The following is a 27,328-nucleotide window of genomic DNA, read 5'->3' as shown; positions in this document are numbered from 1 at the left end:
CAAGTACAAGTGAGATTCGTGTGTTTTAAGACTTTATATTGATTTTACTATCCACAAACACATCATTTGCTTTATAATTCTTTTTTTTAGTTATATTTTTTCTTATATATCGGGAAAACATAAAAAATATTCTACGTAATTCTGAATAGTGCCTAGATCGAGGGCGGATCTAGCATGAGTTCAGGGTTCAGCTGAACCCACAAAATTTTTGAAAAAGCAAGGAAAAATCTGGAAAAAAATAAAACAAACATAATCTAAAGGAAAGTAAGCGTGCAATATTTACAATAAACAATGAGTCGTTCAATGGTCCGTGTGTCTGAGGTAAGAACACGGCCCTCTTATGCGAGTGCGGGTTTCGTGGAAGGGATTCAACATTTTCTTCTTTTTTTTCCCAGGGCACCAGCAGCCCCGCAGTGGCAGCACTTGAGAGTGTAGGTAATTTTTTTTGTTTCCACTTTCCAATTTTATTTAGTAATGCTTGGATTATTAAAAAATTGATTCACTGGGATGCTTCATGCTTGGATGAATTGGAATAAATGCCATGAGATTTTTTTTGATGGTATGTGAGTAATCTTATTAGTCCTTAAACAAACATAAACTAAGGAATTGATGATGAAACCACATAAAGGGAGTGGTATACTTTTCTTCTTCAGAAAGGCTACAATTGAGTTACATTGCTTAGACACAAGTCGACAGGTAAGCATGGACTTGACAAGAAATCTTGATAAAATCTCAAGCCAAATCTCTTCAGGTACATTATTACAATTAGTTTTTACTAAACCCTTCTTCAAGAAAATTCCAATTCCATTCACAGTCAACCTTGAACCATCCAGAATGGTCTTACCCTGCAACAAGATTTGGAGTAAATTCCAATTGCCATGACATGAGCTTAGTTGGGTGAATTAGCGTATTGAAGTTCAATTTGGATTTTGGAGTAAATGAATAATGTTTATTGAAGTTTAATTTATTTAATTTAATTTAAGTATTCATCGTTATGAGATTAGGGGTTAGAACAAAATTGAATGATTTGAAAAACATGTTGGTGGTATTGGTAGTGTTCATAATGAAGCTCAAGAGAAGTTTAATTTTTTTACAAAGCCTAAATCATCAATCATTGAATATGAAAACTCATAGAATGATTTTTTTAGTTTTTTTTTTCCTTGTAATTTAAGAAGTTATTCCCATAGTTATCGATTGTAATTCCAAACTTGAATTGATGTATTTTATTTTTTTTAGTCAATTTAATTTGGACTTTTTTTTTTGTTTGACGTCTCATCAACTCCGAACCCACTTGAGTGAAATCCTGGATCCGCCACTTGCCGAGATTCCAAGAAGGAAAATCAATAAGAAATAGAGGGAGTATTTAAAATAAGAAAAGACAAATAATACTTGTCACATTATCGCCTCAAGAAGAAGATAAAAATTAAAATTTCAGTTGTTGCTAGCAACAAAACAAAGTTTAGATAAATAATTTTCTTTATAAAAATAAATATATATATGTTTAAATTTCCTTATGGACTTATAAGTGCGCTAGTAGATGCAGGTGGATATGGGGAATCTAGCCACTACCCATTACCCATTACAGGTATGTCTTTAACAATCATACCATATACTATCCACCAAAGCCATACTTATGCCTTCCCCAAGTGGGCAGGTTGGCACAAAATCCACCAATAACTTATAGTTTTAAACTTTTAATACATTTACCAGTAATTAGAACGAATTCAATATTACCATCTACCAAATTTTTTAACACGTACTAATTAGGCGAAGGGACTTACTTGACCAGTGGTTTTCAGGATCGAACTGCACTCATTCATCGTGCAATCAATTGAATATAATGCTGGCAGCTTTGAAACAACATCCTTTAAGTCATCTGCCACAATTTGAACTTTTAGCATAAAGTATTAACCCTTTCTCCGACATTAATACATGAATCAAGGATATAAACACTAATAAAAGATGTACATTGATATGGTAAAGCAAAAGAAAACCAGTCAAGTCGATCACAAAAAGTTAATTCTAGTGAACTAAAATACATAACAGCATGAACCAACATCAACCAAGAAACTCGACAATAAATCTCCCCAACAAGAAATGCACTGCTAAAAACTGATTTTCCTAGCACACAAGCACTGAAAGAAATGCATAACAAAAGTAAGCAGAACTAGGATAGTTGATGTATTTAGCAAAGAACAGAGTAATCTCTCTATTACATCCCTCACATTCGAGAGGTGAGGACTCTCCCAAAGATAATATTTCTCTCCAAAATTTTCTGAATGAATTCTTAGGCTGAGCTCAGCTCCTATTTGTGTACAACCCACTTCTCTCTCTTACATCACTTTCTCTCACTACATCATTCTCTAACAAATTCAGTTAGAAATACTCAAGAGAATATTTCTTTCTTCCTCCACTATGGTGCTGCCATCTGTAGGGTGCTGAGTAGCGGCTTCCACATTCTTCTTACGCTTCGTTGTAACGTTTACGAACGTGTATAGAATAGGAGGGGTGTAATCAGGTGAGGTCTTAGCATGCACACCAGACTTTCTTCTCACAGAAACAAGAGCACACCAGGTAAATTACCATAACATTACATTAACCACATTTCGACAGAAGGCAACAACTACCCACATGAAAGAAAATTCCATACACTTATTCAAAAGATACAATTCTGTTTGTTGTCGACCAATTCAAATGACAGTCAGCTAGAGACACAATAATTGCAAACAGCATTCCCTAAAGCAACCACCGCAATATATTTGCCCAAGAGGAACTCCCTCTTACCATTTACCAATATTCCCCCCATAAATAATGATGACAATAAACAATTACTCCCTGCGTCCCTAAAAGACTTCTCCATATCTTTTGGGCACAAGTATTAAGCAAATCGCTGTGGTGAGCCTCTGTTGAGTAAACTATCAAAATGATATCGAAAATGGAAGTTTTGACGAAACTGCAAAAGAATTGAAAAGGAATGATAATATTATTTTAATTTGGTTGACCCTGTCTAGAAAGGAAATGGGCAATGTAATTGGGACAGACAAATATGGCTAAGAATGGAGACAATAGTTTCAAAAAGAAAAAAAAAAATAACAAATGCAATTAAAATGAAAAGAACATCATTCACACTGGTACATTATTACAGACTCAAGAATTGATGATTCCATGTGTTGGATTGTCAAGTTCAAGTACCCAAATAAAGAAATGTCCACTTTAACACTTCATAAATTCTGAGAAAGTTTGTTTGACTTTAATTTATATATATTACCCATTTACTTTTCATGGACCAGTGGAATCAATTGTCACCTTAATGTAAGAGAGAAAAAATATGATCTTAGAGATAGCTATGTGCCTATGTCTATACCGTAATCTTACTCAAATTGCACATCACTCTATCCTTTTCCTCGCTCCTCAGGCACTCGTGGTTCCATTGTCAGATACTAATGAGAAACTGGGGTGATGGCTAGTGCACTGAGTCACATATGCACAGAGATCCAGAACCAAGTCAATTAATGCTCTAAGATGCAAGTCTTAGATGGCAAATTATGGCTTCAACATGCAACCCGCATATCAGCAATTTTTGGTAAAATAATTGACGCCAAAAAAAAACCACCACGTTCTCTCCAACCACACAGCCAGGCTAATTTCCACACAGTTAGAATGCTATAGCAATTGAAACTGTTTTCTAAGACAACTTTGCATACAGCCAATTTTACAACAAAAAGGTTTTGGATTGGTCACGGACCACGGTATTGCTATCAACTGCCTTATTTTCTGTTGTCACACAACTACTGATACTCTGTTACATGCCAACTCTGAAATGTTAAGGCCAGGTGCAAATACTTTGCTGTTTCTTCCTCTTTTGATTCGATGTTTTCTTTAAGGTCGGCTCTGAATGAGAGTATAAATTGACTATGCGTCTATAGGGTGTATTATGTATACTGGAGTCCAGACAGGAATCACCAAGCAACGGAAGTACAAGGCAAACAAGACGGAAGAGACTTTAGTATCTATTAAAAGAAATGGAGATACCTGCCTTGAGAAAACAACTCCTTGCCCTTTGATTCAGACTCGACCATGTTTATGTAGCCTTTCAGGGATCGGTACACTTCACGAACAATTAAATTCATTCGCTGACAAAATCCACACCAGCTACTGCTGAAAAGCACAACCACATCTTTATGCCAAGCGTTGGTTGCATTTTGAGCACCCGACTTGTTAGAACCGAGAACTAACTCCGAAAAAGTATCAGTAGTAACACATGGGATCGAATCCTTTTCATGAAAATCAAGACTGACAAATGGAGGCTGTGGCATTTCAATAGACTTCCGCAAATGTCCAGACTTTTGATATGGAATAAGGCTTCCTTTAAGAAATTTATCCATGAAAGTTGATACATAATAAACACTATAATTAGCTTCTTCCGATAAGATATAATGCTGCTGGGACAACGGATCAATGATGACTATTCTTGGAACATCTGAGTAATTAGTAAGAGATCTAAGAAATTTGTATTTACCATCACAAAAGAAGAATGAACCAGTAAAGACATTAAAAGGATGCCTAACACCCTCTGACTTGTTTGCTTCTGCATCAGTTTGCATTTTCAAATTTACATCTGGGGCAAATGCAACTGCATGATTACTGAGAGATTGTTGAGGATCCAGATGTCCAAATTCTTCACTTGCAGGATCTGTGAATACTTTCTGGTCACTATACTCACATGAAGCTTCAACATTAGTATGGTAAAACTGCTCCTCTTGATCAATGGGTGCAACGTCATCTGTAAAATCCTTATTTTTGTCATGGATACTTTTCTCAGGGACTTCATCCAATGTGAGGGCTGAATCCTGATTCTGACTTTCTTCCTCAGAAGATAACACATCAGCTATCTTTATGTCTATTTCATCAGATATCAGTTGGAAACCTGCTTCCTTTGCAAGTGAGCTTAATTTCAATTGCTTCTTCTGCCCAAGCAGATTTGTCAATATCTCTTGTAAAGAACCACCTTGCAAATTTGAGTCCTCATTAACAAAAGTAACCTCTTTTCCTTCTTTTGAAATCGTAAACGACAATTTATCTTTCAAATTTACCAGAGATGAAGGTGATAGCAGCAATTTATGTTTCTTAAACATGCTGGCTGACCCTTGATAAGTATGAAGTGATCTTTTTGGCCAATCACTACTTTGCCTATTTGTCGGATATGACGTCCAATACTTTGATGCTAGTTCTTTGAATGCATAAAGAGCTTCCTGGCTTTTCTTTCTAGTTTCTATAGAGTTGGATGTTCTGTCTATGAAAAGTACGACAGATGGTTTATCATCAGGCAGAGCAGGCCCTTGGTCCTTTCCATCATCTTGAAGCTGCATATAATGAAGCATATTTTCAGCAAAGATGGAAAAGAACAAATCAAATAAAACCCAAACCCGAAAAAGAACTGTCAAGTGTTCGTATGTGGATAAGCTAAACAGTCATCAGACAAGATAAAATGCCAGTCATTCAATGCTTCCAAACAAGAACTATTGTTCACTTTAAAGGCCATCATAATTTCTATACTATGTATAAAAGCGAACTTAGAGTTCGATAAAAAGAAAACAGAGCAGCCTCCACGGTTTTCTTCTAGGAGAATACCCAGTATATCCTTTTTTTTTTTTGTTGGACTTCGAGTTCTGTATCATACATCTGCCCTATATTTTCTGAATCCTAGTTCGTCGAGAAAGAAAACCTCTATTTCCTCACTCTCCCCCCCCCCCTAATTTACACTATTGCTACACCATATAATTTTTTTGTGATGTAATCATGTCATGAAACAAATGTTGAAGATTAATTATGAAGGAAACAATCGTTGAAGGTTGTGTAGATCACAACTCATAAGTACAATACAACAGTTCTGAAATTACCATTGCTTTCTTGTCCTTAACCTTGATCCAATTGTTGATTATTGTTTGTAGCTAGTCGCAGATGCAGTAAACAAGAATAGAAGAGGGAGAGGAAGTCAAAGGCTTAGACGTGATTTGCATGCACAACCGAAAAATGTGCTAAAATGTGCTGGAATGTTGACTTTTTCAGCCGCAAAATAGACTTTGTGTCACTTGACAAGATTCCATGTTATAATGTGCTCCTCCACACAAACCCTAGAAAATCTATACAAATATATTAAAAGGTGTGCATTACAATGTATACACACCACGTGGCACCTATTTAATGTATACACGCCACGTGGCACCTTTGTTACTCCACTAGAATTGTCCAATGTGTACATATGTCATGTCAATAAATAAAAGTAAAATTAGCTTGCAACAAGATTTGAACCTGTGACATCTTGCTATTATACATGACACAATTACCATCTCAACCAACTTTTAATTATGCTTTAAGTGTCCACATTATTATATTTGTACCTTTTAGATATTGAGTTTTCCTTAATATATTTCAGTGGGAATGGAAAAAAAATGCATATCAACTTTGGAAACGCAATACCAACCCGGGGGGGCAACTCTCGGGCCCAAATACTAGTTTAGTCATAAAAGTTGTTTGTAATACACTGCTTTTTAACATATAAAGATTTGACAAAAGATCATATAAATTGTCACTATTCCCTTATCCAGATCCTAAATATGGATCATTATATACTGTGTCTTGGTCTCTTCCAATCAAACAATACCATGTCAGATTCTTGCATATGTCCAATATGAATTACATATTCAAGTCCCATCCTAGACCATAATCCTATGATGACCATAAATAGAAGATAAACAAATTTACATTATTTAACAAAAATATAATGTATTAATAAGGAAAAATTGATTTAAACAATCCCAACTATGGGCGTCCTGACAAAAATAGTCCCAACTATCTTTTTTTATTGTTCAGTCCCAACTTAACCCGCCCTTTACACTAGTGGTCCAAGTTGACTGATGACTTACTAAACCGGTAAAAAAAACCCTATTTTCCATTTTTCCCTTTTATTTTGACCTGTTTCTTCCACCTCTTCCTTCAGTCTTTCTCTCTCCTCTCTCCTCCCTCCCCTTCCCCTACCACCCCTCCTCTTCCCTCTCCCTTCCACCCAAATGACAACCTTTCTCTCACACCCGAAACCCAAAGCACGTGAAGCTCGTGCTACCGGCGTGGTTGCTGTTGGTTGCCGGTGATGGGTCGCGCAAACCTTGCTCGCTTCTCTCTCTCTCTCCTTTAGCCGCTACTTAGGGGATAGGGGGAAGTCTTTCGGATGCAGGGGAGGTGGGGGAAGGGGAGGGGTTCCGAAGGCTGGGGGATATATGGCGGGGGCATGGAAGGGTAAAGAGGAGGTGGGGGACGGGAAGGGTAGTGGAGGGGAAGGGTTCCGGAGAAGGGGGATGCATGGCAGGGAGCAGGGGAAAGGGGAGGATAGTGGAGGGGAAGGGGAGGATAGTGGAGGGGTTCCGGGGCAGGGTGGCTGGGGATGTGTGGCTGGGGATGCGTGGCTGGGGAGGGGTGGCTGGGGGCTGGCTGGGGACGCGTGGTTGGGGAGGGGTGGCTGGTGGTAGAGGAGAGGAGGAGGGAGTAGTGCAGGAAGGAGGGAGAAAGAAGATTGAAAAAAAAAATTAAAAAATGGCAAACTACCTGCTGGGACTACTATTGTAAAACACCCTTCAAAGTTGGGACTGAACAATTAAAAACGATAGTTGGGACTGATTAAATCAATTTTTCATATTAATAAAGAACAACTAGAAGTTCCTGATCTCCAAGTTAAAAAAAATAATTTAATTCAGTGTGTCCAACAATACAAGCATGTAATCTTTTAAACTGAAGAGCGGGCTATTCAAAATCTCAAAGAAGTAAAAATTTCCATCAACAAATTTAAGGAATTGGGAACTGAATATACTCTCTCAAAGTTCCAAGCATGATTGCAATCTGAATAACTTATTCAGACCAATTATACTAAATGGTTGGGAATGACCAAGGAATTCAAACAAGACAGTTACATTATGTGAAGGCCATGCCTGTGGCGGATTTTCTATTTGCTCTACTACACAAAGCCATACCATAACATGAGTACTGCATCAGCCATTATAACTGCTCCTAAAGTAATTATACGAATTGTATTCATCAAAATTCACATATTTTATAGTAACTTGTCATAACAGGTATTTAGAACCTCTAAATTCTTCACAAAATAACAACATAATAAAAAAAAAAACATATTTTGAAGTATAACTTAAAAGTATGTTTCAAACCTAGTGAATTGCAAAGATGAAGTGGAATTATTTCATTTTCTAAATTCACATCACGATGGCCCCAGCTCCCAACTATGTTACTCATACTTGGCTAAGTGTCTGCTCAAAACGGGGCATCGTCCAGGCGTCGGACTCCTGCATTTCGTTGCAAATGTTAAGTTCTTTGTTTAGAATGAAGGATCCAAGTGACATGTCGTGTGGACACACAACACCAGGGGTCAATGAAGGTGTCGAAGTCACGGCCCCAAAGCGACCTAACACTGTAATAAATAGATACCTCAACGCAGATTAAAGAAGAGTAATGACTAAAACTGATATTTATTACGAATCTGGAAAGTGACAGTAAAATTAAGATAGTAACAAGCATTTGAGAGGCTTGTTTCTCTCCCAAAACTAAACTACTAAATCCTCCAGTATTTTCAGCATGACCTCTTCTCTCCTAATCTCCTCTATTTATAGTCTATTTGCCTTACTCCCCAAGCTAACATAATAACTAGTGTGTATTACCAAAATTACCCCTCCCCCCAGGCTAGTCTATTACAAACACCCATGAGATGCTAGTTCTACAATATGACGATCTTAACTGAAACTTCTTCTACGACAAGACTGAGTACCCAAACTAGATTTTCTGCGGAACCATACTAGCCAGCTTTCCAATTTAGGTTCAACCAATAAGGCTCGGCTAGATTTGTTGCAGATATAGTACAAGGAAAGGAAACACCATGTTGTCATATAACCACAGGAAAAAAAAAAGGTTTGAAAAATAAAAAAAGCAGCAAGTCAACTGTTACCGAACTGACATGCACAGATACAGAGGAGAGATGCAGCATGAACATTGGAAGAAAAAGAGGATTGGACTTATACATGACTTACTTCCGTTACAGGTAGTTCATTTGTCTCAAGGACATTTTGGATATGATTTTCATCTTTAGTTTTCCATAAGCAGCCAGGACATCCAGCATAATATACTATCAATGACCATTGATCAGAATCTTCAATACCAAGAGTCGAGAGCAATGATCTATCTGAGACATAGCCATATCTTTGCCTTTGAGGAGGAAGATAAAAATCTCTTGCCAATACCAAGAACTTTGAGAAGAAAGATTCAAATTTACTGTACTCTTTGAAGCTGCAGGATGTTCCAAAAGTCCGCTGCTCATTCTCATCTGTTGGAGATGCAGTCCCGTTTTCGGCACTGAATTCTCCAACCCAAGAACTTGCACTACATCCATGTTGAACATCACAGCTCATGTCATTTTCAATATCCTGTTGAGAGAAGAAAAATAACTGATGGTTTATTGCTGTTATATACGTTTATTTCCATTTCAATGTTTACAAGAAGTCATCACAAACTACGCACCTTCAAGTTTTTCTGCCTACTAGAAGCCATAGTGGTATTGGTATCTCTAGTTAAATTACCTGGAAAGAAACTACCTGCAAAGCTAAACTTTCCATGATGTCACTGAAGACTTAATTATAACATCCAAAGTAATAAAAATATGCAAAAAAAGGCTTTCTTATACGTAGTCTTACAAACTATCACCAGATCTACATACAATTAAGCCAAATGGAAAACAAGGTTTTGATCCATACAAGAAAATCAGAGGCGATGATAAAAGTGTCCTTCATCCTCCCTTTCAATTTATCAACAATATGCTTTATAATGACATCATATTCCCTATGTTCAAAAATTTTACTTTCTATCCAAGAAAACATATAACTAGAGGAGTAAGTGATGCGAGTCGAATTTGAGTTTAGGGTAGCTCGACTCGACTCGCTAACATTTTGAGTCCAGCTCACTCGAGTCTAGTCTTGACCGAGTTGATCTTGAGTAGCTCGAATGTTGTCTCACTTATTAGCACCCTTAGGGTAGATGATATGTTGGACTTGGGCCTTTCGCTTTTGATAGTGCTTGATAATTATGTGCTCGAGTATCTCACGATTTTCCAAGTCGAGCTTCGAGTTGCTCGACTTTAGTCGCCAACATCTCATGTCAAGTTCGAGTTCGATTCGAGCTCACTCTAGTCAAGTTTTGACCAAGTCGATCTTGAGTAGCTCACGAGCTGTCTCATCTTCTTTACACCCATACATATAACAGAAAATAGCTACGTGATGTACAGGAACTTTGTGAAAGAACATTGAGGAGCGTATCGTTTTAACCAGTAAGTCACAAAATTCAAGCAAAAAGTGCCTTACTCCAAAAGTTTTAAGGTTAGCCATCTCCCTTTCCCTTCCTAAGGATGGTTGTTCTTCAAGATTTTTCCCCCACATGTTACCCACTTACCCCTGCAGCCTTACACCCAAGTGTCCCCTAGACACAGTTGCAACATCCCCCACCATCTCCACTTTTGCCTACTCAAGTAAGTTTCCCTCTTTCTTCCTTTTCACTCTCTCACAATTTGAAAAGGGTTTTTCTACGTTTTACCCCATGTGTTTCTTATGTTTCTATTTCGTACCCCAACCTTTTAGAATTTCACACGGTAGCCTTAACTTACCTATTTTGTTGCACAATCCCCTCCCCCCCGGATGGTTAACTAGACATCATTAATTTCTCTTACTTTTTGTAATCTAGTCGAACTTTTTTTTGAAAGACTGACTCTTGGAGGGAATGTTTATAAGTTAAATTAGTTCCACTAAATTACAAAAAGTAAACGAAATTAATGACGCACAGTTAACGGCGGGGGGTGTTGTAGATTAAAAAGGTAAGTTCAAAAGGGTACTATGTGAAACTTGAAAAACTTTGGGTATTAAATAGAAACTAAGAAACACAATGGTATAACATAGACAAACTCAAAAAATAAAAGTTCAACAAGAAATATTAAGATGGCAGAAATAAAAGGAACCAAACAATGCTTTTTGATGCAACACCTGCGAAAAGCCCATACTGATGTCTGTAGAACCACTTAGCTCCGTAACAACTCAAAAGAAGTGCAAACATTTCTTGAAGGCAATGAAATGCCATTCCCAGAGAGCCTTCAAATAAAGGGAAACTAACACTACAGAGATATCTTCCCACGTTAATGATGTCAAACATGTTCTGCTCCAAATAAAGCCGTCAATTTCCAAGCCAAGCCTTACCTCCTACAAATTGTCAATTAATCACTACAGTTAATGCTCTTACTCCTCACCTAGCATGATTATAAAATTCATAAATTCATAGTTAACAGAAAGAATCCAACTTTTGCCTTCTTCCTTTACTGTGTCCTGAACCTTATAAAGGAAAAAACTATGCCCGACAGGAAAAAAAATATTGGCGCCCTGTATTGTGGAAATATTTTTGTAGATTCCATGTATTCTTTCAATTCATCAAGGTCTGTTGGACACTAAATGGATCACTATTAGCATCATCCCTTATAATAATAAGGAGATTGCTTGAGCATTTCGCCTCCTCAAGCAAAGAGTCTCTAGCTTAAGTATGGTTCACTAACTACATCGATCTTTTAGAAGCCAATCAGCCAAAGGACAAAGTTTAACTCTCTTGCTTCACCTACCAACTCAACTAGAATGGAAGTTCACCTTTCAGTAGCTAATATAAATATTCTCGTCCCCTAGGACGTACTCTTCACCATCAATTTTCTCACTGTAGATAGATCCCCCTACATTTCTTTGGAAACAACAAGTGGGAAGAATCATAGTTGCCAAAGAATCCTTAGTCTTTAGCCACAGTAGCTTCCATTAAGCCTTGAGATACTGAAACAGCTTCTTGTGAAAATGAAAAACCTATCACCCTTGTGTATAATAAGATTGGAACCAGGATACCAGAAGTTGTCTTTATCTCCAAGTAGCAACAGAGGAGCCATATTTTGTGCACACTAAAAATAAGGGCCTCTTGCTTGCTGTTTTACATGTCCAGGAACCAAATCCTATGCAGCAACAGCTTGCAAGAGATTTCAATTGGAACACAACAATAACGATGTTGCTTTCATGCATGGCAACTAACAAAAGCAATTGCAAATAGCCATTCTCCTCATACACTAGATTTATATAAGAAGATATAAAGCTTATTGATTAACATTATTCCTTGAATAATTGAAACCATAAGGTCCTGAACAAGCTATGTAATCTATTAAGAACCACATATTAATAAATAAATAGATAAAAGCTACAAAATAAAACTCCTCGACATTTTTACTCACGACTGTGTTTTACTGGAACATAATTGTAATAGATTGGTTTAGGGAGAGGGGTAATATGGGCAGTACAATTAGATTGGCTTGGGGAGTAAGTAAGTTAGCTCTATAAATATAGGGGATCAGTGATAGGAAAGGATTATCAGGAATATATTTGAGAGTTCAATTTAGTGGTTAGTTTGGGAGCGTGACCAAGTCACTTGAATACTTGGCAACTATCTTTATTTTATGTAATTTCAATTTTATAAATATAAATCCATCTTTAAGTCCTTAATTATCATCTAAATTCAAAATCAGCTATGCAGTTCATCACAATGATATGCAACAGCAATATGATTATTTGACGTACCTTGCACAGTTACATTGCTAGTCCGCTGTACTAGCAATTTTGAGGTCCATCCACAAGATTCTAGGAGGAGTACAGCCTTATCAGTTGATGCAAGAAACATGTTCAAATCCTCAGAATTGCTAAGTATTTTGAGAGGAAGGTCCTCGGTTGCAAGCGACATTGAATAATAAACAGAAAGTAATACATCTTGAACCCTAAGACTTCCCTGATACTTATAAGACACAGCATGATGGTAATAGAGAACTGTTATTCCGTCTGCAGCACCAAGAGACTTAGCCAGCATCTTTTCAAGATTACGGTTTACGAACATCAGCTTCAAGGAGTTATACTTCTCTTTTTCTTTAGCCAAAGTCTGAGATATCTCGTTCATTAGAGAGCGAGACTCCCCACACCCTGCGTGAAAAAATGAATAGTTTGACGCTAAATACAAATTTAAAGAGTAAAACAAGTTCAAAGCAACAAAATCTTAATAGAAATGCAATAAACATATACATATACATATACATACATAAACATATATATACATACATATACATATACATAAACATATACATATATACATATACATATATAGAGGCAAGATCACATGAGAATGCTCCTTACATGAGAAATGGGAATGAATCTCAACCGCACGATTGGATTAGAGTTACAACCCTTGTTCGTTAGAGTTATACCCCCTAAAAAATTTTGAGCCCGAAAAAAGATTTTTTTTTCGAATTTTTTTTTGGAGTTACATCACTTTTTCATTAGAGTTACATCACTTATTCATAAGAATTATAGCGCGTAAAATTCACTCTCATTTCTCATGTAAGTACGCATTCTCATATGAACTCACTTCTATCATATATATATATATATATAGAGAGAGAGAGAGAGAAAGAGGAGATTGATAGATATGTATATATCACGTGCACAAGCTGCCCATATATGATAAATCTGAGATGAGAATTCACTCGACCTTATTCTTACAACATCAAAAGGTATATCATATATGTCAGCCCTTAGAATGACAATGCACTCACTAGCTGTTCTTTAGCCGCTATAATGAGACGGTAGGACGAAATACAGACTTGTAGATTCCTCCAGAAAAATAAGAAATTGAAAATAATATCATGATTATTTACCAAGGCACACAAAAAACATTTTTTACTTTCAAGCATATCTCTTGTGCCCAACCGGTGCAATATTTTATTTCTATTTTAGCACTTCCTTTTTGTAAGAGGTCCTTTTTCATATTGATAAATAATTAATAAAAAATTAAAAACCCCCCAACAAAGATACAATGCTAATAAATCCAGCTACAGGACAATATAGACATGGGTCATCATTTTTCCATGCAATGGAAGCTGACTACTAAGGCTACTATGGATCTCCAAAAGGTTTCAAACAATACACTATAGAAAGGTTGGATTGAAAGAAAAGAAGGAAAAATATAAACAGCCTGACAATCAATCTGTCCTTTTCATGTCGATACAAATACAATATCCGTCAACTCAGGCAAAGCACAACTCTGGAGACAAGTGAAAAAATAACAAAAAAAATTCAAACAAAGGCATCCAAAACTAGCAACAGCAATTTGCCTTCGACAATTTGATCGAATTTGGAGGCAAAATGTAAGAAATTCTGTAGAAGAGAATGGAGACATTGCCGTCCAGATATTGTTTTCAAACATGACCGAATTTGCTTATTACTTCTTCCAACCGTCAAGGGCCTTATCATGGAATTAAAACTCTGCCGTTCCGTTACAGAACGGCCGTTCTGTAACAGATTTTGGATTTGCCGTTCCGTGAAATCCCATTACGAAAAGCCATAATATAAATCACAAACTTCTCGCCGCGTTGTCCCGCAAACTCGCCTATCCCCGTTACATCCGTTCTTTTTAAATATTGGCCAAAAATATTTTACGATTAAATTATGTAGCTAATGGAACATGATATTATGATAGATTTGATTATATTATGTTGTAATAATGATTCATAAACTAAAACAAAGCAGATAAGGTTAGAACATATTAATGTGAATTTTAAAAAAAAAATTCACGCCGCGTTGGCCGCGAAACGTTTTATTTCCCCGTTACAAGCCGTTCCTGCGACTGCGCGACCATTCCCGTGAACGCGACCGCAATCGTGTTTTTTTTCCCTGGCCCTTATCAATCTTATTACTCCTTAACCCTAGGGTGTTCCACAATGATTCATCTTTCATTTCTTGTTTAATGCAACACCAGCTCTATTTAACCCAACTTCGGCTACAGTGTAACACCTTGCTTGGCCAATTCCACTTTGGCATGCCTGGAAGGAACATGATACTTCCTATATTGACATGGAGTTTAAGGAAGAGATAGTATAAGGTATACACACAAATTATCTAAAATATTGTATAACATATATAATAACCCAAGCCTTTCCTTTTAGGGGTGTTTAAGTTTTTTTATTGAATTTGTACATTTACCTACTCTAGTCTCTTCCTTACACTGGATGCCGAGCCATGCAGCTATTAAAAGACGAAGGAAGTAGATAAGAAACCTACTAGGTAGAATTTACCTCATCAGTTTTTGACTTTTTGTAGTCTCATTTCCTCCAAACTCAATTTCTCCATATCTCTTTTAACACAATCCAAGTCATATTTCGTCTCCCTTGACTTCTTCAAGATCCCTCACAATCACACTCTCTCTAATTTTCCTGATGCCGCATCTTCTGGCCAAAGTCACACATAGCAAAACCAGTTGATTCTCCTTCATCTTATAGTCAATATTTGCAAATCCAACCTTCTCGCAAATATCTACATTACAAATTTATCCTTTCAGATGTTCCCACACATCCATTTTCCCAAGGAAATTTTCACCACACCGAATACCTAAGAGGTCAGCTACTCTCCTGTTTTGGGTCTCCAAGTCTACAAATTAGATCCAAATCCACTAGATGATCATTCTTCTCTTTCCTTCACCAAAGAAAAGGTCTTATAAGTCTCTCCAATTTCTAAACAATATTCTATGCAACACTATATAGAATAATTCAGGAATACTTAGAGACACGGAAACATAAGAGAAAACAAATCATTAAGAGAAGCTCCAATTATTAGGAGTATCGTCCCAATTTCGAGAATATGCCAATTTGAATCTTCTCTAACTTAGCACTTCCATCCATAACTCATATCGGTAATTAAGGAGCGAAAAAACCAAACGGCCCCAAACGTGTTATTTTGTGTCAATGACTCTTTTTGAGTTTTCTCGAAAGTTGGTGAGGAGGGTCTATAGGCTAGCAATGTGTCATGATGTCAAGGAGAGAAGGTAAAAAGATGTGTACCCAACACACGTTATAAACTTCACTGAACGCCGCAACAAGAGGCGGTGAGAATTCAGGAACTACAATTAGAAAATTATGTAGTAGAACCAACTAAATTTGACTTAAGTTAATTACTTTGAATTCCCCAGGTTGAGTCAAGAATTAATTATACAATGCATATACCATTTGGAAACAACAGTATAGGCAAACAAATCACCAAAATCTGAACATAATCTACAATATGCATGGGTAATATGCCTGCCCATCATTTCACGCTTCACGACTTGATTACAAGACATTTATCAATTGTAACTACTTATTTTCTACTCATAACAGATTTTGTAGACAAAGACTCCTCCCATTCCAAGATTAACAACAGGATGCAGCTAAGGTAACACAAACCACAAGAAAAGATAAGATCAAACCAGGAAAGTCACATGCCTAACACTGAAAGAATATCTTCTTTCAACTTCCAATTATATGTGTTATGCATAGTGAGATTTGCTAATCCTGTCAAGAATCAGTTTTTGATAAAATTGACAGAGATTCCAGATCCATGAGCTCCCTCTCTGTCTTCTCTGTCTCTTGAGAAAAGGAGCCTTGAAAATATCAACCATAACACATAGTAGACAGAACAAAGCTTTTTCTTCTTTCTATTCTTCCATTCCTGACACCAAGCCCAATTTGTGCTCTTTCTTGGTGGTATGTCAAGTTCTTCGCATAGCACCTCCTACAAGACGTGACTTCCTAACTAACAAATTTTTTTCATTAAAAGCTGCCAAATTCACGTCACGATTCCTAACATGGCAGCGCTCTGGCATGAATATAGCAGTACCAAAGTTGACAAATATATATCATTAGCTACTTCTATTTATTGTCCACATAAATCAGCTCCAAGGCTTGATAATGATCACCCAACATTTCAAATCAAAAGCCAGTAAAAAAATCGTCATAATTTGTCCCTTGTAAAGTTCAACAGATACTCACAGTAGAAATTAAGGGTGCCTTCATGAAACTTCTTTTTCAATGTCGGTATCACATGCAACCAGGAGACACAAGACCTATGTAAATTTTGCTATTTTCCAATGCCCACGATAATCAAGTGTGAGCACCATAATATCTATTATAAATCATGAGGTAGACTATAACCTAAAAATCAACGAAATTCTACTCTAATGTGTATAATACATAAAATCTAATTTGCAAAATACCCCTAAGAAGAAGATGATTTTGATTAATGAATTGGAAACTAATTTTTTTAAAAGACACCATTGTCATCTCTGAATCACCCCCAATTATTCTCCCTTAGCTAAGTCAGAGCATAGCAAATGATATTAAAGCAGTCCAGTCCTTGATGGCCAAAGTATAGCTGGAAGTTAGGCAGTGGCTGGCAAGCCTTAAGTTCATCGGAGCTCCTCTTCCAAAGCGATTGAGCGAGAACATAGGGAGAATAATTGATAGTGTGTTTTTTCGGTTCAAATTAGAGTTAGATTAACTCCAGGAGGGTGACAACAACATCAGCAACAAGATTGTTTATCACCACTGTAATTTTTACTATTTCCAAGGGTGATGGAGAAATCTGCAGCTCTCATATGGTGGTGTTACTGACATTGGGTTGAAGAAGGTGGTGGAGGCAGCTAAAAGATATGGAGAAACATATAACTGATTCGTTGCTGGCAGCATATCTGGTGGAGAATTTGGTGGTTTGGACAACTATGTCATTGTAATATGGCTGAATGGTAGAGGCTTTGTAGTACTACATAAATTGGAGTGTAGCAATTCACGTGTTCGTATGGGATGTTATGAGGAGGGATTGAATGGAGGAAGCAATTACCAAAATCGAGGGCATAAAACTGCAATGTGAATCCAGTGATGAGCTTGGTGGTTGAACGGGTGGATCAAATGGAGGTGTAGATGATAGATCTAGTGATTTGGGTGGTTACACAGCTCATAACACCAACGGTGGTCAAAGAGGTTCTGCCGAATATTCTAATGGAGGGAAACCATGACAATTTATAGGCAGTAGTAGAAAGGATTCTGCGGGTGTGGAACAGGAGCAGTGGAGCACACAGAAATTTTGTAGTTCTTATCAGCAATTAGGAAGCTGCGAGATGATATTGGCAGGACCGCAGGAGTAACATTGTCATTGCACTTAGCATGGCTACCACAACTGGAGTAAACTTTACAATGGGGCATGATCTTCCCCTTTCAAAACTCATCCAGTCTTTATCAAAAAAGGCCTACTTCCTCAGTCTATGCTTTATAACACAATTATCCTTGCCCGAATCACTCCACTTCTCAATTAGCCCATCTATTAATCATCCTACTCACTATTAGAACATCAACCTTCTTTCGATTTTCCTAACCCACAAGCCTAAACCTGTCAACAACCCTTTGCTCTTCAACCCAACTTCTATCCCTAGGTCTTAAAAGCAAGATTCTCCAACTCTCAGCTCATACTTATGCTCCAACCTAACCACTCTTCACTAAATCGAAGCAAACCCACTCATTTTATTAATAACTTCACGCATCTTCTAAAACAAGACCCATTTTCATATTCTTCCAATGCGCTCTAGAGAAATACGTGCGTACCTCTAATTCAGGACCCATTCCATTCATCTGCTTCTAACCCTCATTTACAGCCACCACTTAACCCATCCAAACATTTGTTTCCCCATACAGATTTTCAAGCCAAATACTTATGTTCTTCTCCCCAACCCCCACATGTACCATCTCAACCCCAACACCACCCAATCCCAACACCACCCATTCCACACACACATCATCTTTAATCGACAAATAGTTCCCCAACAAGGCCATTCAAGGGAACTAGCCAATTTCCTGAAGCGGCACCTCAATAGGGGGACACTAAACATTGTGCCTAATGCTGGAAATTGAGTCTCAATTGCTACCGACCTTGAGGATAAGGTGAAAGTTTGGGCAACCAACAATTTAATGAATCGGCATTTAGGGGAGGAATACTCGAGGAACTACATTGTAATTCTTTCAGGGATTAGCTTGTAGAAAAAGGCAGAGAGATAGTTAGAGAATATACTATATATAGAGGACAGCAAAGAGAACAGAATATTGAACAGAATTCTCTTTCATATTTATTTTTTGTTCTGGGAGGGAACAAGACTCTCGAAATCTAGTAATCATCTGTTATGTTTCATAGCCCAGTTTATCACATCTTTTTCTCCTAATCACCCCCAATCTAATTATTCTGCCTAAGGTATGTCCGCTCATAGCAAATTCATGGAAAGTTAAATTAGACTAATTGAATGAGTAATCATGACTCGAGTCACTCGACAATTCTCACACATAAATATTTAGCTCAAAACAAATATGAAAATACCACCACAACCATCCCCCCCCCCCCTCCATCACACACACACAGACAAAAGCTCCAAAAGGTAGATTTGACCAGTTGAGCCTATCCTTTCACTTTGCAGGTTTTTACCATGTTCTCCACATTTCCCCTCTTAGCTACTCAGTTCTCTATAGACCCTTTCCCTGAACCGCATTTTGAAACATGGTGGACTCTAGTGCGCTAGTGCTCTATGGGCTAGTTTGACACAAATAGAGGACAACAACCTCCTAGGCTCCTACCATTCCAAATCACTCCCAGTTCACAAATTCCATTGTTCATGTAAGACGAATTAAATCGCTCCCTAAGCAAAACATCTAGCTCCACCAATATCAATCACAACAAAGAACTAAGTCCTTGAGATGAACATATGATTTCGCCAACAAAGTACCATAGAGTACTGAGTCAAAAGCCTTCCGGCAATGTCATTTCCTGTTCATAAATTCAATTCTTAATCCTGTTTATGTACAAAATTAATTTGTTCTCCAAGCAAAACATCTAGCTCCACCAATATTAACTACAACATAAAACCAAGTAACTGAGATGAACATAAGATTTTTGCCACAAAAAGTACCATAACGTACTGAGTCAAGATCCTTCAAGCAATATCATTCCCTGTTCACAAATTCAATTCTTAATGTTCATAGATCATATACGACGGATTAATTGTTTCCCAAGGAAAACATTTAGCTCTGGCATTATCAATCACAACAAAACACTAAGCCACTTAGATGAATATACCATTTCAGCCACCAACAAAATAGCTTCTTGTTGCAAATTCTTCACTGTTAAAATTGGTCCAAGTTACCTCAGTCAACATTCATATTTAACCAAGGAAAAAGGTCCCAACTGTTGATTATTAAAATGATCCCAACTTTTAGGGGTCTCTTCTCAGAACGATCCTTTAGCTTAATTAAACTTCTAAGTTAATTAAACAAGACTAATCCAATAACCATTTTTGTTAGTCAATTGAAGTCAATAGAAAAGTCTAATGAATTAAATTAACTAATTTCACAGATGAACCTCAAGGATCGTTTTAAGAAGAGACCCTCCAAAGTTGGGACAGCTTTGAGATAAACAAAAGTTGAAACCTTTGCAAGTGAAACCCAAGAATGTTGGGACTGCCAATTTTTCCTTTAATAAAATTGTTTACATCTTTCAACTTAAATAAAAAATTGGAAAATTTGACAATAGAGGTATGAACTTTAGACAATAATTGTTAAAAGGTTTGAACTATTGATTAAGGTCTTAACTTTTAACGGGCCTAGGTAACTTAAAACTGACCATTTTTAAAAAATAATTCACCTAATTCCTACTTCCTTCTCTCAATTAACCTTCTAGTGTGACCCAAGTTTTACTAGTTATGACCTATTAAGTAAATTTAAGATCTGCTAAAATTTAAGATCCCCTAAAGTTGGACCTACACAAATTAATCAATAATTCAGACCTTTTACAAATTATCACCCAAAAAGTTGAGACCTCTATCGTCAATTTTTCCTAGAAAATTACGTCCAAACATATATAACTAATTGAATTTCCAAAGACTATGAATAAAAACTAGAAATGCTTGCAAAATATAATGTCTGAGAAATGTAAGTAGAGAGATCACATACAGGGGACGGAAATGAAGAGGAGGACGTGACGGTGAAGACGAATCTGAGAGGAGAAATTGTGAGAAGAAAGTGTCTGCCATTTGAATACATCAACGTTGTTGTTGTTGTTGTTTTTGTTGGGATTCGGAGCAACAGCGTGAGTTGGATGAATCAAGAGAGAGAAAAACGTCAACAATTTTATTACCGATTTTAGCAACACCATTGCCATTTGCCAAGGTTTATTAAATCAGTTGTCTGTGCTAATCGACATGGGATGGGATTTTAAGCTCTTAGCTGCTTGTCTTTGTCAAACTAATTCAGTACTAAACTGAGGTCCGTTCACCTCAACTTAAACAATCAAGTTTCAGGTCCAATAAGTTCAGATAAGTTCAGATAAGTTGTAATAAGGTTTAATCAGGGTAATAAGTTTCAAATTTCAATCAAGTCTAATAAGGTTAAATAAGTTCCAATCAGGTGCAATAATGTCCGATCAGATTTAATAAGGTCCAATAAGTTCCAATCAGGTCTAAGGGTGCGTTCTCCTCGACTTGAAAAAGTTAAGTTTCAGGTCCAATAGGTTCAGATAAGTTCAGATAAGTTGCAATAAGGTTCAATCAGGCCAATAAGTTCCAATCATGTCTAATAAGGTCCAATAAGTTTCAATCAGGTGCAATAAGTTTCAATCAGGTGCAATAAGTTCCAATTAGGTTCAATAAGCTCCAATAAGTTTCAATCAGGTCTAATCAGGTCCAAAAAGTCAATGTTCAATAAACATTTGTATTATTGTCCATTATTTTATTATTCATAATTTCATATCACTATAAGTTGATTATGTTATTATTAGAATTTTAATTAAAGTACCACAATGATTATATAGTATTATCTTGTATTAGTGTCTATTATTTTATTAAATATTTGTATTATTGTCTATTATTTTATTATTCATATTACTATTAGCTGGCTATGTATTATCAGAATTTTTTATTAAAGTACCACAATGTAAGTATTATACTTGTATTATTATCTATTATTTGATTATTCATATTACTATTAGCTGATTATATTATTATTAAATAATATTATAATCATGGTCAAATAATTAAGGTTGACAATAATAATCATTATAATTACAATATTTTGCAATTCGTCTTTAAATAACTAGAGATAACATGTTTTCGTTAATCATCCACGAAAAAAATCGGAGAGGTGTTGAAGGTAGATGAGTGAAAATTGATGGGTGATTATGATTGGTGACTTCCTGTTTGTGACTCTAAAGGAGTTTTGGAAAAAAGCTAAAAAAAAAAATAACATAAGGAAGAAAGGAGAAGAAATGAATGAAGGCAAGCTTTTTTTTGGCTACGGTGATATAAGAGATTTTTTTCTCTTTCTTTTTTTTTTCTTTTTATTTTCTCCCTCCTTTATAATAATGCATAATATGTAATTGGGTACAAGTAACAAGTGAGAGATGAAAGTAGAGTGAGAGATAAGGAGTTAATGCATTCTACTACCTTCAAGTAAGGGTGCGTTCTGTTCAACTTAAAAAATTAAGTTTCAGGTCCAATAAGTTCAGATAAGTTCAGATAAGGTCTAATAAGGGCAATAAGTTACAATAAGGTCTAATAAGGTGCAATAAGTTCCAATCAGGTGCAATAAGCTTCAATCAGGTGCAATAAGTTCCAATCATGTCTAATAAGGTCCAATAAGTTCCAATCAGATCTAATAAAGTCCAATAAAGTCCAAATAGTCAATGTTTAATAAACATTTGTATTATTGTCCATTATTTTGTTACTCATAATTTCATATCACTATTAGCTGATTATGTTATTATTAGAATTTTAATTGAAGTACCACAATGATTATATAGTATTATACTTGTATTAGTGTCTATTATTTTATTATTTATTTTTATTATGTCTATTATTTTATTATTTATTTATATTATGTCTATTATTTTATTATTCATATTACTATTAGCTGATTATGTTATTATTAAAATTTTTTATTAAAGTACCACAATGTATATTATTATACTTGTATTATTGTCTATTATTTGATTATTCATATTGCTATTAAATAATATTATAATCATGGTCAAATAATTAAGGTTGACAATAATAATTATTAGAATTACAATATTTTGCAATAATAGTTAGTATTACATTATCTTATTATTTATTTGTATTATGTCTATTATTTTATTATTTATTTGTATTATGTCTATTATTTTATTATTCATATTAAAATTTTTGCTTTCTTCTAGTATTTTATAAAATCAAAACAAGACTATTAGATATATTAGTGGTGAAAGTTATGTATTGGCAAATATATAAATAGTAATTTTTTTGTTAAATTAATTATCATAAGAGATAATTAATAATCATTATTTTTTAAAGGACAAATTATAATAATTATTACTCCATAAAAAATTTTGAGGGGTAGTATTTACGTTAGTGGTAATATTTATGTTATTAATGATCAATTTTTTGTCTAATAAGGTCAAATAAGTTTCAATCAGGTCCAATAAGGTCTAATAAGTTTCAATCAGGTCCAATAAGGTCTAATAAGTTTCAATCAGGGCCAATAAGGTCTAATAAGTTTCAATAAGGTCAATAAGTTCCAATAATTTCCAATCAGGTTCAATCAGGTCCAATAAATTGAATCAGGTCCAATCAGGTTTAATAAGTTCCAATAAGTTCAGTTCAGGTTCAATAAGTTCAGTTCAGATAAGGTCCAATAAGTTCAGGGCCAATAAGTTGAATAGAACGCACCCTAAATGAAAGTGGAGTGGGAATTTTTCATATGTGTCAATTTTAACTTGTTAGCAATAAATGGTAATCAACTTTTGATTTTCTACTAGTGCTTTATAAAATCAAAACAAGACTATTAGATATATTAGTGGTGAAAGTTATGTATAGGCAAATATATAAATAGTAAATTTTTTTGTTAAATTAATTATCATAAGAGATGATTAATAATAATTATTTTTTAAAGGACGAATTTTAATAATTATGACTTCATAATAAATTTTGAGTGGTAGTATTTACGTTAGGGGTAATATTTATGTTTTTAGTTGTCAATTTTTTTTGTCTGATAAGGTCAAATAGGTTTCAATCAGGTCCAATAAGGTTTAATAAGTTTCAATCAGGTCTAATGAGTTTCAATCATGGCCATTAAGGTCTAATAAGTTTCAATCAGGTCAATAAGTTCCAATCAGCAGGTTCAATAAGTTCCAATCAGGTTCAATCAGGTCAAATAAGTTGAACCAGGTCCAATCAGGTTTAATAAGTTCCAATAACTTCAGTTCAGGTTCAATAAGTTCAGTTCAGATAAGTTCAGGCAAATAAGTTGAAGAGAATGCACCCTAATAAGGTCCAAATAGTCAATGTTCAATAAACATTTGTATTATTGTCTATTATTTTATTATTCATAATTTCATATCTCTATTAGCTGATTATGTTATTCTTAGAATTTTAATTAAAGTACCACGATGATTATATAGTATTATACTTGTATTAGTGTCTATTATTTTATTAAATATTTGTATTATTGTCTATTATTTTATTATTCAAATTACTATTAGCTGATTATGTTATTATTAGAATTTTTTATTAAAGTACCACAATGTATAATATTATACTTGTATCATTGTCTATTATTTGATTATTCATATTACTATTAGCTGATTATATTATTATTAAATACGAAATTAAACCTTAGGATTATAACTTACTTGCTTATGGAATGTAATAGAGTAATATTACTCAATAGAGGACCCCAAAAAAAACCGCTACTTGAATCGTTCTCGACCAGAAACCGCAACCCCAAACAACACTATCTTCCTCTTCGAAAAATCCACGAAAAAAATTCGAGAGGTGTTGAAGGTGGATGAGTGAAAATTGATGGGTGATTATGATTGGTGACTTCCTGTTTGTGACTCTAATGGAGTGTTGGAGAAAAGCTAAAAAAAAAAAAACAGAAGGAAAAAAGGAGAAGAAATGAATGAAGAGAGGCTTTGTTTTGGCTACGGTGATATATGAGATTTTTTTCTCTTTCATTTTTTTTTTCTTTTTTTTTCTTTTTTTTTCCTCCTTCCTCCTATAATAATGCATAATATGTAATTGAGTGCAAGTAACAAGTGAGAGATGAAAGTAAAGTGAGAGATAAGGAGTTAATGCATTCTACTACCTTCAAGTAAATGAAAGTGGAGTGAGAATTTTTCATATGTGCTAATTTTAACTTGTTAGCAATAAATGTTAATCAACTTTTGATTTTCTACTAGTGCTTTATATATAAAAGCAAAACAAGACTATTAGATATATTAGTGGTGAAAGTTATGTATAGGCAAAAATATATATAGTAAATTTTTTTTGTTAAATTAATTATCATAAGAGATAATTAATAATAATAATTTTTTTAAAGGACGAATTTTAATAATTATTACTTCATAATAAATTTTGCTCGGTAGTATTTACGTTAGGGGTAATATTTATGTTATTAATTGTCAATTTTTTTGTCAAATAAGTTTCAATCAGGTCCAATAAGGTCTAATAAGTTTCAATCAGGTCCAATAAGGTCTAATAAGTTTCAATCGAGGCCAATAAGGTCTAATAAGTTTCAATCAGGTCAATAAGTTCCGATCAGGTCCAATAAGTTGAATCAGGTCCAATCAGGTTTAATAAGTTCCAAGAAGTTCAGTTCAGGTTCAATAAGTTCAGTTCAGATAAGTTCAGGTCCAATAAGTTGAAGAGAACGCACCCTGAGTTGTGATCCCTCTCTCTCTCTTCTTCTCTCTCTGGGTTCCTTCTCTTTCTGTCTTTTCTCTCTCCTCTCTTTGTGATCCCTTTTCTCTTTCTTGCTCATACTTCCTCGGCTTTTTTTTTACTTACATCACTTTACTTTTAGGAAGATGTCATAACTTACGGCCAAGCCTAAAATAAAAACTATTCTATAATAAAATGACACATATATCCTTACTTAGCTAATTATTCCTAATAATTAATCACCCAAAACATCAACCCCTTCTTTGTTCCCTCTCTCTCCTAGCTCCCTCTCAAGGCTCAAATCTTTCTAACTCCCAACCCCAACCACCACCCCCAGCAACACCCCCACCGTTTCCTTCTAATTTTCCAGCGGCATTCTCCCTCCTCTTTTTCCGGCAACATTTCCAGAAGCTTCTTTTTTTGGCCCTCGAGCACAACCATCACGGTAAGCCTTCATGGTCGAATTCGGCCATGAAAGCTCAAAATCTAGAACTTTCATGGTCGAATTCAATCACTAAATCTCTGTCGATGGTCTAATTGATTTTTACTACTATTTTCTCTCTCTCTCCATCTCTCCATCTCTCCTCCCTCCTATCTAAGATTTATTGTAAAATATATTTTTTCTCTCTCCTTTTTATCTTTTTGGATTTTGATTTTGATTTTATTGAAAAATGTAATTTGGTGGTGTGGTCGCCTCATATGTCTGTTATTGAGACACGCACATACTAAGATGTTGGGTGGTGGTGATGTGGTGGTGGTTGATGTTTTTTTCTATTGGTTAGTGTTACTGTTAGAGCTCTGTATGGTGATGGTATGGGTGTGGGGGTGTGTGGGGGTTGACAAAGAGACGATAAGTAGTTTTTGAGAAAAAAGTAATTGTTGGTGGCGGCCCAGGAGAGAAGGGGCCAAGAGAGAGAGAAGGGACCCAGGAGAGATAGAGGGGAAAAGGGATCCAGAGAGAAAGAGAGAGAGGGAGTTTGCATGTTATTACCAAAATGTCCTGGTTATGGGCAAATGGTACACATAACTGTTATGTAAACATAATTCCTCTTCCTAAACTAGGCAAAATATAACAAATGACATCTTGAAAAATTACTAGTAACAAGGGGATTAATGAGCCAAGTCGGCTTGTAAACTATTCGAAATCGGCTCAGTCAAAGTTCAGCATGAGTGGGCTCGACTCGAGTTCGGGTTCGACTTGATATATTAACGAGCCAAGCCCAAGCCATCCATGGTTACGCTCGAAAGCTCTTTAGAAGGCCCGAAAACTTCTTACTTAGGTAATATTAGTGCCCCCACATCGATTTCCAAAACAAACACCCTTATTTTCCCTTATTTATTGTTTTCTTTGTCTCACATTTATAATTTGACAAATAGTTTATAGTCCCAGGCGCCCGAGTTATTATCATTTTCAACTTACTGAGTATCATTTAATGTGGCATAGCTTATTGTTTAAAACTTTAGTATATTAACTTGAGGTCACATGGTTAAATCTGATATTGAGCATGTTTCTAATCTTTTGATTGTGCATAATAAAGACATGGAATGAAACAGCTAAAGGGACAGTGTCATGTGGCGCGTGGACTTGCTTAAGAAAGCTTTTTAATACTCTCTCCGTCCGTAATATAGTGCT

General features: G+C 35.5%; 1 protein-coding gene across 7 annotated transcripts in view; it reads right to left on the bottom strand.

Annotated features, from left to right (window-relative positions):
• The window catches only part of LOC104903363 (uncharacterized), a 30,369-nt gene extending 9,127 nt beyond the window's left edge, over nucleotides 1-21,242 (bottom strand). For 2 of the 7 annotated variants that reach the window (XM_010691387.3, XM_048636763.2), the window contains exons 1-6: nucleotides 20,957-21,242; nucleotides 12,696-13,088; nucleotides 9,577-9,650; nucleotides 9,090-9,482; nucleotides 4,037-5,363; nucleotides 1,782-1,876 (exon numbers count right to left, since the gene is read on the bottom strand). In XM_010691387.3, the coding sequence (XP_010689689.2) occupies nucleotides 1,782-1,876; nucleotides 4,037-5,363; nucleotides 9,090-9,482; nucleotides 9,577-9,650; nucleotides 12,696-13,088; nucleotides 20,957-21,164 (2,490 nt within the window). In that variant the 5' untranslated portion in view covers nucleotides 21,165-21,242. Of the gene's footprint in view, nucleotides 1-1,781; nucleotides 1,877-4,036; nucleotides 5,364-9,089; nucleotides 9,483-9,576; nucleotides 11,298-12,695; nucleotides 13,089-20,956 lie in introns of those variants that run through there. The other 5 variants (XM_048636762.1, XM_019251737.3, XM_019251736.3 and 2 more) reach the window with 5 other exon arrangements.
• Between the last annotated feature and the right edge of the window lie 6,086 nt (nucleotides 21,243-27,328).

The sequence above is a fragment of the Beta vulgaris genome, chromosome 9 (assembly GCF_026745355.1).
Source record: "Beta vulgaris subsp. vulgaris cultivar EL10 chromosome 9, EL10.2, whole genome shotgun sequence".
In the NCBI taxonomy this organism is placed as follows: Eukaryota; Viridiplantae; Streptophyta; class Magnoliopsida; order Caryophyllales; family Amaranthaceae; genus Beta; species Beta vulgaris.
Note: the sequence above shows the minus strand (reverse complement) of the source record. Positions and strands in the feature narration are given on the sequence as shown.